Source organism: Cyanistes caeruleus, chromosome 2, assembly GCF_971803275.1.
Source record: "Cyanistes caeruleus chromosome 2, bCyaCae1.hap1.1, whole genome shotgun sequence".
Taxonomy (NCBI): domain Eukaryota; kingdom Metazoa; phylum Chordata; class Aves; order Passeriformes; family Paridae; genus Cyanistes; species Cyanistes caeruleus.
Window position 1 is genome coordinate 51,262,825 of NC_141702.1, and position 12,252 is coordinate 51,275,076.

A 12,252-nucleotide genomic window follows, 5' to 3' on the forward strand; every position below is an offset into this window, starting at 1 on the left:
CTGACCATTTCAAGATGCAGAAAGGAGACACACTCAACTATATTGCTTCAGGCTGATTTATCTATGTCCTGTTGACCCAAAACAGACCTTGACAGTCAGCTGAGGGTCAGTATAGCAGGAAGCTTTACTGGAAATCCCTGCTGAACAACAGAGTCTGGGCAGCAGCTGCCCTACACCTCACCCAGATAATTTTCATTAACAGCAGTTGACAGTGTCCAACAAGAGCACAGCAGTGGCTGTGCACTCCAGCTCCAGGAAAATCAGGATGGGAGAAAATCATTTCAGTCCCTTAATCTGTGTGAACTAATGGGTCAGCACTGTGCAGATTCACATCGGTTTGAATGGAGAGCACAGCCCCTCATGCTAGGGCATGAGGAGATTCTCCTGGTTCCCTTCCTTGTCTGCCTTTGTGTTTCTGATTTTGATTTTTTGTTATGTTCTTTTTTATAACATAGTGAAATGGATAGCATTATTCTCAGCTATTTCAGTTTTATTGTGTTATAATAGCAACTATGAGCCTTAGCCTACATGAATTACTTTAGGTACCACATGGAGCTCTAACACAGTATAAATATCTCATCTCTGTAACACAGGAGTTCAAACTTTGAGGGACACATTTCTTCTCGTACTGGGAAAGCACAGCCTTGCATCTTGCTTCATTAGAGGATAAAATGGTGAGTAGCATTCTGGCATTGTTAGAATAGCACCTACACCTCATCCTCTGAGTTTCCATCTTACAAATGAAATATACCTTTAAATAATTCCCAAAACCATTTTAAAAGTGTCAGTGATATAAGAGACAAAGTGAGAAAAAAAAAAAGAGTCCCCATTTGAAACACAAGAATGCTTTACCTAAGGTAACCCAGAAAGTCAACAAAAGAACTGGGAGTTTACCTCTGAACCTGACATTCAGCCTCCATGCTTAAAGCCCTCCTGTTTCCACTTAAATACTGCAGTGAAGAAAGAATGTAGTTTTGATGTATCTAGTGTTTTGAAGGTATAATTAAGCAGATTGAATTTTCTATGAAATGAGAACAGATTTTTTCCTAACAAATTTTACCAGCTGGTGATCTTCTTCATCATCTGTTACAGGTAATACAATGATACATACCTTAGGTGCTTTGACATTCTCTCTCTTACAAATATCTAAGCATGAAAAGGAAAATGAGTTCAACTCAGAATCTGGTGAGCCAGAGGTTAATAATTTGCTTCTGAGCAGTTAAAATCCTTACACCTATTGCCAGCATTTTAGTGGGGCTATATCCTTGCTAGTTTATCAAGACTAATTGGTAGCAGGCAGCTGATTATCCTGGAGAGTTGGTGGAAACAGATTCTGAGGGCAAGGCCAGAGTGAATGCTGTTAAGAACTTTAGAAGTTGAGAGAGATGTCATTTCTAATGTGTTTTTAGATGCTGTCTGTGTGAAGAATTGTAGTCAACTCTCTTGCTGTTGGTATCCTCAGGAGAAATTTGCAATTGTGCAGCTGATGTCTATTTTTAATCTAGATAGTACCAGCTGGTGAGGGTGACAGCTATCCTTGCGGGGCTAGGAGGAGAAGAAAGGAAGCTGTGCATTAGAGCAACTTCTATCTAACAACTAATACATCAAGTAGCTGTACTCTACAGGCAAAAAAAACCCCACAGAAAAAACAAAAAAACACCTTGCAACAGGAAGAAAATACCAGAGACCAAAAAATCCCCAAATAAAACAACAAAAGACAATGTAACTGAAGGCCTTAAATACCAGCATTCATTGTTGGAAAGTCTGAATGACACATATGACTTATTCAGGTGACTTCCCTACCAGTTTGCCAGTAACACAGTCTTATCCCCAGTGTTTTCTCAGATCTCACCTCTTCTGGGGATTCAGAGCAACTTCAGGCTGGGGTACATAATAACATTTCCTGAAGTTGTGTGCCACAGCAGATTACTTGAAAATGCAACAGGAGACAAATTGCTCTTATCAATGAAAATGCTGAACAGTTTGTGTGTTCATCTATCACATAAAGCACCAGACCACTGTTCCTGTTAAATATGATTTCAGAATTTTTTATCCACCTCTTTGGAAATTACAAGTTAGAGTGGGAATTAAGGTTTATTCCTTCTTGGGAAAGGAAAGCTCAGTTCAACAAAGCAAATGGAACTTGACATCATACATAACCTGTCCTTTCCTTTCCTTCCAAAGCCTAAATAATTATTTATTATTGTTGTTATTATTATTATTATTATCATTATTGTTATTGTTATTATTGTTATTACTGTTATTACTGTTATTACTATTATTTATTTATTTATTTATTTATTTTAGTTTTGTTTTCCCCTGCTAAGGTTTTCATTTGAAACAGAAAAACAATATCTTATGCAAAAGGTTTTACAGGGAGTGAGGTACTTGCAACTATCTTTGACTAATTGCCCTGTAAGCAGCATTGGCATTCTTCAGGTTGACCATATGCAGACTGTTTATGGTGGAATTTTAATGACTGGGCTTTTGAAAGAACTGAAAGTGGAAGATATTAAAAGATTTCAATCCTAAACAGTTTAACATAAAGTTATGTTTTATTCTTAATGTATATAAAGATGTTAAGGCTGTGTTTTTCATTCCTAGACACCAGCCCTGTACCTTGGTTCTAAAATCTAAAAGGAATTCTACTTATACTTTGGTTAAAATTAAAAACAAAAAAACAAAAGACAGACAACCTCTTTACTCAAACAAATTAGAGATAGAGCCACCTGATCAAAACCAGATTTTATTTTCCTCCAGTGGAACATGAAATTGTATTGGCATGCTTCTGAGAAAAATTATATATATAACTATACCTAAAATCTCTAATCTTAATTAATATCAAAGAAATCTTTGTTCATACGAATCTATTTAATTGTTGTTTAGTTGAGGTTTTTGGGGTTTTGTTTGTTTTTGAAAAGTGTTAAAAACACAATAAAAATAAATCAAAAGCTCAGTTACTGTGCCAATATTTCAAAAACATGAACTCTACAGATTCTACCTAACTGTATTAGTCTGTAAATAGTCATTCCTTCACAAATTCATTCACTTTTGGATCCAATTGACTTTGTTTTAGGGGCTTGGCATGCAGAAGAGAGAAGTTTCTGTGGGTCATGTGCATGGGCTCCATTTGCTACATCCTCTCCTTGGCACAGCAGTAACTGTGAAGGGACCTGAGTTCACTCAGAAATCTGCAAGAACCCCAGTTTGATGCTGTGGGTTTAACTGCATTTTGGAATTGTTCATCTTCCAGGTAGTGGGGATCTGCTTAATGTCCTCTCAGAGTGAGAACCTGCCCTCCATTACTGGGGCACAAATTAAGATTTCCACAAAGACTGCATGGATATCTTTACTTAAGTTTTTCCCTGATTTAAGAGGCTAACTTCACCACTTCTACACTTCTGTCTAGGTCCCTACTACCTTGTGGCCCAAAGTTCTCTCTCTCTTTTAAAATATAGCTGGTAAGCTTGGATTGAAAAGTTTCAGCTCAAGTTGAAAACAAATCACAATTCTGCAAAAGGCAAAAGAACTATAATTGAACATCCCACTACCCTGGTGGTATATTGCCTTTTTTCATCTGTGTAATATGAAAAATATTTTCTTTTATAAAATGCTATTTTATGGTGGATATGCCATTGCTGTATTGATCAAAGTAAAACCAGATGAAATTGTTAAAAGAACATTAATAACAGAAATGTATGCCACAAAAATGAAAAATGCAAAAAAAACCCAGTATCTGGAAAAGCAGTTTAACATCTGAGAATTGAACCAATCAATGATTTCCATCTTTTAACACAGGGTGTACTTTACACAAAGATATGCAAAATGCTTTATAGTAAAGTGTAGCCTAGGGAGACAGCAAAAGCCTTTTAGTGAGATCTTTAATAGCAACTCATACACAGAGAAGTGAACATTACCATACAACAACATAAAAGAAACTGAATTCAGAAGGCATTATCAGTACAAATAGGGATATACTCTAGGGATGAATGAAACTGCATAATTATTTTTTAAGACACATATATAACAACCACACTGGTAACACAGCTTTCAGGTTGCATTTATGGTATTCTGAATTTATGGTCTCTAGTTCATTTCCAAACTGTCTATAGCCTTGGGTTCACACGAAGTTGTAGATGGATTAAAGCCATGCAAACACTGTCTCCCTTCACTGGGGAAAATGCTTGGAGTATGGAGAGCTCCCTTGGGAAATTATAACTATATTTTTAACAATTTGATACATTTCCTGAGACATTTGCACTGGTCAGTCTAGGGCAGCAATAAGGACTTCTGTCCCATCCACTGAGTCAGCTGGACTTTTGGTCCAATCATACGTTCTTAGGCACTTTAATAGTTGAAAACAATCTGACACATTTGATAAATTTTAGGACTAACAATTTAATTATTTGTCAGTATGTTTTCCCTACCCTGCCTGGATAGTGAGAACAACTCTTTTAGGCTTGTACAGGCTATCATTTCAAAACTACTTTCACTTCCAAATTAGAAAACCCCCTGCCTGTCTAGGGAGGTTGTTCTTTCCTCTCCCCTCTCCCAGGCAAAGCTGTTGTATATGCTTACTTGATCACTACACCAAAAGACGATGCAGGAAATTTTCTGGTCTGAGAACCTTTCCTTTTGGGAGCACTTTGTTAGCACAAATCAATAGCCAGGTCTGAACAAGGCAATAGATTGTGCTGAGTAAGTTCTGACTGGCCTAACCTTGGGGTGGAGAAGGGGTTAATAGGAGTGGGTGTCTGGCATCGTGTCTGGGGGACCTGCACCTTGGCCAGAGCCACTGAGGCCGAGTCAGTGTAACTGACCATTCCCTTAGAAGCTGACACATCTTTTAAGAGCATGATGTGTCTTCAGCATATTAATAACCAGCCTAATACTCTGGCAGTGATGCTGTCATTTGAAGTGAAGACAGATGAATAAGGTGCTTTGCCAAAAAGTTTATTTGTCTTTTACAAAATTTCTTGCGGCCTTTAACAGAAATTTCGAGTCTATGTTGGCTTTTTGTTGTATTTTATAATTTTTAAATCACATTTTCCTAAGAAACAAAAACCCCATTCTTCTGTCTCACATATAAGCTACCTCACAGAAAATTAGAGATCCATCTCTACCTGAAGGAAATGTTTCTTTTGATTGTTAGTAAGAATAATCTTATGCCAATAATAAAAATTCTTGGTAGTACAGAGATGAATAACTGTCATGATGGTGCTTTATTTCTTTCTCTGCTTTTTAATTGAATAGTATTTATTGAAATTAAAATTATTTTCAGTTTGATAAAGGCCTTTTTAGGCATTGTTGTCAATGTTGAAGTGTTTGCACTTCTTTATTATTTACAGATCTTTATTTCCAACATTGTGTTTTCTCAGCTCTTTTCCAAACTCACAACTGAGGCCAACAGTATCCACAAAAATAAACAAAACCAACAAACAAACAAAAAGAAACCCACTTTCTTTTTATACCAAGAATTACTAGTAAAAACATACAGGCAACTTTTAAATAATAGAATATGTCTCTAAAGGTAAAACTAACCCTGAAAAAATGAACAAGATTATCAGTCATGACTATTATAGAAAAAAAATGAAACTAAAAGCAAATTAAGCCTGAAAGAATTAAATTTCTCTGTATTTTGTGAAAATGCCCTATAGTTTTTGTTTGTTGACAATATGCATTGTTAAAGACTAAAAAGTCCCTTCCAGAATAATCTTTTACTATGTCCACTGCTTTGCCAGACAATATTAAATGTTCATTCTTTTCCAATTATTGAAGATAAATATTAGTGATAAGACTTGAACAAGAAAAATATAATTGCAATAAAAAAAGAGTTCTTGAGAGATATTTTCATATCTTCTAAAGGATTCTGAAACTGATATTAATTCCATTGCCTGTGGAAGACCATTGTCATTACTTGTACTTCTATTATCTTTGCTTTTAATTTACATCTCTAGGAAAGTGATCTCTGCTTTCTTTGGGATCATAATTATGATTAGACTTTTCTTCTTTCATGGTAGACAATGTCCTTGCCACTCCCCTTGAAGTTTTTTTTCTAATATGCAATTGTTTTGTGATACCAGCAATCTTATTTTTTCAGTTACTATATTCCATTATAAAGTAAGTTCTGTGCAAACATTTTAGCATTCATAAAAGCTACTAGTCAGCAAAGCAAAAGAGTGGAGGTTTGTCCATTCACTAAAAATAGACATGGAGATTTTTCAAAAATTCTCATTGTATTCATGAATACCACAATAACTGTGAGTTAGATCCAATACAAGTACTTAAATATTAGGCACAGAAACCATAGTGCAGATTTCCAGAGTGAAATTTGAAAAGGTTTTCCGTAAAAATGTGAAAAATGTCAATCTGTTCATATTCTAGAGACAGCAGTGGTGTACTGCACTATTTCACTGGGTTGTTTTTTTCAGAAGGATCCTTCATAAAGCTATAGATGAAATTGCTGCTCAGAGTAGAAGGCATTTTGATACAGAAATGGTTCTTTATATGTAGGCAGAGAAAACCCCACAATCAAAAATTTGGTTCTAATTTCACGGAACAAACCAACATTCTAACACCCAGAAATCTCCATATCTATTTGCATAGATGGTCCTCTTTTGGGTCCAGCCCTAACAGCAGCAACATGGAAAAAAAATCACCAATGTAATGTCTTGTTTTGTTTTGCTTTGTTTTGTTTTAGAAAGCTTTTCTTCTGGAAGTGTTATTTATGGACCATGTAAATGACAGCACAAATTAGTTAAGAAAAGCTGCTTGGAGAGATCTGCACCTTGTGCTCAGGGGAACAGATTGTGATGTTTGTGAGAGTGCTACCTGCAGGAGCTCACCTGAGCCCGCAGCTCACCTGCCAGGGCTTTGCCTTCTGCACTCACCAGCTTTAGCACCGGAACAGAATTTCGCTGTGCCTAAGCAAAAAAGCTACACCACAGGGCTCTCAGAAAACTGTTTAGCCTTAGACCCCTAAGGCAATTAAGCTCTTTGATGTTTATACAGTTTTAAGAGAAGTCTGAAGAGAGACAGGAACACCTCTGAGGGGCTGAGAGGTGCCTGTCACTCAGGAGACGCGCACAGTACCCTGCACTGGCGTTTCCAAGGGACCCTGGCTTCAGGCCACGTATGTTGTACTCCTGTAGCCCAGTAAAAGAGGTGACAAAATCAAGTATAACCAGGATCCTGGCTGCCAGGATGAAATGGAGACCTCCAGTCCCCTAGAGATGGTAAGTTATTTGAGGATGTTGCTATGTGAAAGCTTATGGCATTACTTATCTTCAGCAGGCCTAGTCAAGAGAAAGCATTTCACAGGGAGAGAAGGATGAGAACGCTTATATTCTAAAAGACAGAGGGAGAATCTTGAGCACACATCCAGAAAGCGGAAAAGCCCATTCAAAATTTGTTTTACTGTTCAGACAGGTGAAGCATGTTTGAATTTGGACCTTTTCTTATCTGTGTGTCTGCGTTATCCTTTAAGATACCAGATCTAGAGAAATCATCAGCTCCTTATCTGTTTTCTTACCAAAGATAGAAGACTCTCAGGATTCATGTCCACAGCCAGCCTGTGAGCTTTGAATAGTGAGGAAAATATTCCCAGCCAGCAGTTAGATACTCAGCTCCTTGGATGGAGCAATTTTAGGTCCAAACAACCATATCATCACTTCCAATTGCTTACAATTTAAACAGCCTTCAGCTTGTTTAGGTGACTTCTCTAAATTCTGTTTCTATAGCTTTGTGTCCCAATGCAATGGGAGTAAGGCCTAGGTCACTGATTTCCAAAGGAGGGATTGCAATGCTGAGCATGGTATTTTTATGGATTATGCCTTCCTCAAGCATCAGGCAGCAGCACTTTCAGCCTAGCCCCTACACTGGCCTGTGGTGAGAAGACACATTGAACCCTTGTACAACTTGCCAACAATGTGCTAGAGCTTCAGACTCTGTGCACCTTCTGCAAAATTAAAAATGCACCTATGTCTATGGGAAAAGAGACAGGGTGATGCTGAAAGTTTTACCATTCTTACAGATGAAGTAAAGAGATGGAATATTTTCTTACACTATAAGTTTTCCTAACATGAGGAGTCATCAATAGAAAGATAAATTGGTCCTGATCTTAAAACCTAATAATTCCTTGGATTGCAGATTGAGACTGACAGAATGTTTCATTAAATAGAAGACTAATCCAGTTCAAATTAACTTCAGAGAAAACAGGATTGTAATCTCAGAAGCAACTGAGGTGATAGATCCTTCAATATGGGCCTCTTGAGAATTTGATGGATACCAAATTCAGTTCACATAGGGCTGGTTACACATCCTACTATTCTCAAGCTTTGCTCAATATGGAAAAAAAAATTACACCCTAGTTTTGAAAAGCTTTACATTCTATCATCAGTAATTCCAGCCTTCTAATACATTTGCATTTTGATTTAATAGAAGTTGAATATAAGTTTTATGTTTCAGAAAAACTATTTCAATATCTGTAAAGATTATAACATGAATCCTATTTCCTTAACTTGTCTGTTTTAAAAATTCAATGATACCTAAATAATTTTTTCAGAAGATTATGATGCAGTCCTTTCTTTAAGGGTCTCTGCTGGCTTCAGGTAAAATACTTGACAGTACCTCATCATTATTTCTGACTAAATATACTTTCCATATTATTATTCCTGAACTTTATTTCTGTCCAGACATACATATAACTCCTTGGCATTAACAGAAGTCCCAGAAAGCATGACAAGGATATAAATAATATTTCTATAATTCTATTTTTATATAAAAAAATTTCAGATTTTCTCAGTAATAATGAAATAGTCAGGAATTCTTACAGACCAGTAAAAAGCTCAGAAAATATTATTATTTGTGTTTTGCATTAATGAATTTGTTAAAGCACAACTAAAAAGGTTAGTAGACTGACATGTAACTATTGATAGAATTCATACCACAGATACACAGTTAATTCTTAAAATGATTACAAAATATTTTCCCTCTATTATTAAACAACTGACCAACCTTTTTTCAGGGAAGGTTCCACTTCACCTAAACCAAGAGAAAAAAACAGATATCAGAGAAAAGATTTTTAAAAAAAACAAAACCAAAACCAAACCAAATCAAAAACTAAAAACCAAAATCAAACAAACAAAACAAACAAGTAAAAAAAACCACAAAACAAACATAAAACCAAAAAAGCACCAAAAAAGCAACTCATGTTTTTCATGTTGGCTCATTTTTTTCAAAAAATAATTTTTCTTCTTTATATGCTAAATGACAAGTACCTATTCTGAGATTTTTGATTTTTCATAAAAAAAATCTATCTTGACATAGAGCTTTGGGAAGATAAATTAGTTACTTAGCAGTAGCTAAGAAATATCCAAATCTCTATCTGTGCTTCTGAAAATTAAGCTGTGACTACAATTAAAAATTTGCTTTACTTTATGCATGTTTCCACTTTTTAAGGAAAGGCTCATTGGATCTTTTTAAATTCCAAATAAAGTATATATGAAATTTAGCAAGATTGTAAATCTAGCAATGCTTCCAGTTAAACTCAAGGCAAAAAATAATCCATTTTACTTTAACTATAAGTACTTGATCGTGGCAATATGTTATTGCACCTCCATGTAGGGCACAGAATTTGAAGAAGTGATCCTGAATGACTGGCTAGTGTGCAGCCTCAGCTGCTCTGACTACAGCACAGAGTCGGCAGGGTGCTCAAAGCACTTAATTTATGTGATATACTACAGTAAGATGCCTTACTGCCTATTCACACTCCTGGTTGATGAAGAAATTCCACTTGGGTGAAATACTGCCAGAGTTAAGGTTTCCAAATCTAGTGAACATCAGATCTTGCTTTTTTTCTCTCAGGTATTTTATGACTTTTCCTACTGCCATTAACTCCTAGACACTCGAGTGTTTGGAAGTTTGCACATGCTTTGGGAGCTATGAAATGCTAAAAATGCACACTGATCAAATTTTAGCAAGCTCTCTATATTTCATCTTTTCTGTTTGTCAACCTTTGGAGAGGCTGGATTTCTGCTAGTTATAAATCATATCTCAGACTAGGATGCCCAATTCACAGACTCACACGAAGCAGCCTATCTATTAGCATTCAGATACAGTGTTATATAAAAAGCTCATGCTTTTTATATATATTGATATATATTCTCACATATTTAAAAGGTAAACACTTTGTAATATCGCTCAGGTTTCTGAACAAATGAGTAGAAGTCAGTTTCAGTACATGTCGCTTTTTAATTATATTCTGGTGTAGCCAAATGGAATATAAAATAAACTACCGTGAAATGAAGATGTCACTCCTACACTTATCGCTTGTCAGAATGACCAATATGATGTGACATGATGATCCACTACTGACTGTGAGCAATCTCTGCTCATACTGGGGAACTAGAGTTCATTTTTTTGTTTGTTTTTGTCTTTTGTTTTTTATTAACAGAAGGAGAGTAATCAAAATATTAGTAATTTGCTTTCATTTATCTGATTATCTCAGATGAAGAATGGTACTGTAACGGCAGAACTATAATTTCTAGTAAACTGAATTTTTTGCAATACACCATCCAAAGTCCTGTAAGTTCAGTTGAAATGTCATATATTTTTTTTCTTTTCAATATATTGCCCGTTATCATTATGTCAAATTAAAAAATGTTCTAAATTTCTTGAAGTATCTTGCATATTTTCCAGGGTTCTTTAGATTCTTGGATTAAAAGAAAATAGTTATTTCCATTCTCTGAAGCAATATCCTGATGCATATTTTGGCTGTAGCTTTGAAGTTGTATATAAATTAGTGCTCTTCTCTTCAAGATGTACTAATGGTAATATTTAATTCCGAGAGTTTTTCTGTAATAGTACATTAAACATGAGATGAAAGCTAACGAAGAGACCAATTTACTGACTGGAGTAGCCGCTGGATGCTTTATTAGCAACAGTGTTCATTTTCCTTTTGTTTGACCTTCTTGTCTGTGAGGTTAAAAGCTGAGTAAGCCATTTTAATGCGTGTAAAACAGCAGTTAGAGCGGTTACAGAAGTCTTTACATTACAAATACCTTCATCACTGTCATCATCATCACTCCATACGATGTCAGACAGTAAAGAAAAAAAGCCATAAATCCAATCAGAAGATTCTTCCAGTGTCTCATGAATGATTCTCAGTGGTTCTGTGCTGAGCTTGTGAACAGATCTTCCTGAGTGCAGAGTTTAAAACAAAAGCGATTTGAAAAACGAACCCAAACCAAACAACTGCTTCAGTAATAAAAGTTAATCTTCATTTTATACAGGACTAATTATACTACCTCTTTTAGCAGATACAAGGATTGTGAATGTTAATTTTTTATTATGCAAGCATTTGAGGACAGCTCTCCTTCCTGTGGAAGACTGGTATAAACTGTATCTTACTGTGCTTGCTCTTCGCAGAGTGATTAAGGACACTGTTTAATTTGGTCTGATGTTGTACTCCAAGCTCTGGCTCTCCTTCTGAGGCTTGCTTGGGAAAAATATAAGTATAGATATCTTTCTAATATTCTTAATTTTAGATAAATTCTTCATTTCAGCCCAGTTTTTAATCTGACTCAGATCTCCTGCCTCTTGATGCCCAGCTAGGATTCAGTCCCACTCATGTCATATCTCCCCACTGAGCTCCTTCTTTCACGCAAGTATTGGCTGAATAAATTGCTGAGCCTTGGATTAACTACAAAGACAGGTCATGTCATTGTCGTGGACCACACATACAGGATGGGAAGAAGAAAGCTGTGCATACACAAGCTGAAATTAACCTGAGTTCTTACTAAACAGGGATGCAAATCCAGATAGTGGCACAGAGACAGCTGCTTTCAAACACATACTCCTGTGTTTCTGGTTCCTCTTTCACAACTTTTCTAGAATTACTTTCAAATACACTTGTGCACATGTGCATACTTAACTTGTTCTGGTCTTACTGCCTCTTAGACAAGCAAATTGGGGAACAAGGGAGCTGTGCAGTTTCATGTCCTTCACCTTCCTGGAACCTCTGATGGAAGTGAGACTTCTGCTCCCCACTGTTTCCACACTCAGGCAGTGCAGCCATCAGTGGGTAATACTAGTATTCCCTTAAAGGCTTCTCCACGTGGGATTTCACCAGATTTCTCTGTACCTTACACACTACTTCAGAGGGACGTTCCAGCCTCTGACAGCTTTTTCTTCTGACTATTCTGTACAGCAATTTCCTATTTTCTTGAACTTTATACCAAACATTGCTTAGGA

At 36.2% G+C, this 12,252-nt stretch overlaps 1 protein-coding gene across 32 annotated transcripts in view; it reads right to left on the bottom strand.

Annotated features, from left to right (window-relative positions):
- Positions 1-12,252, bottom strand: part of TRDN (triadin) — a 232,834-nt gene that overhangs the window by 170,398 nt on the left and 50,184 nt on the right. For 20 of the 32 annotated variants that reach the window (XM_086876924.1, XM_086876931.1, XM_086876930.1 and 17 more), the window contains 2 exons: positions 11,061-11,198; positions 9,016-9,042 (listed from right to left, as the gene is read on the bottom strand). In XM_086876924.1, the coding sequence (XP_086733050.1) occupies positions 9,016-9,042; positions 11,061-11,198 (165 nt within the window). The remainder of the gene's footprint in view (positions 1-9,015; positions 9,043-11,060; positions 11,199-12,252) is intronic. The other 12 variants (XM_086876943.1, XM_086876942.1, XM_086876938.1 and 9 more) reach the window with 1 other exon arrangement.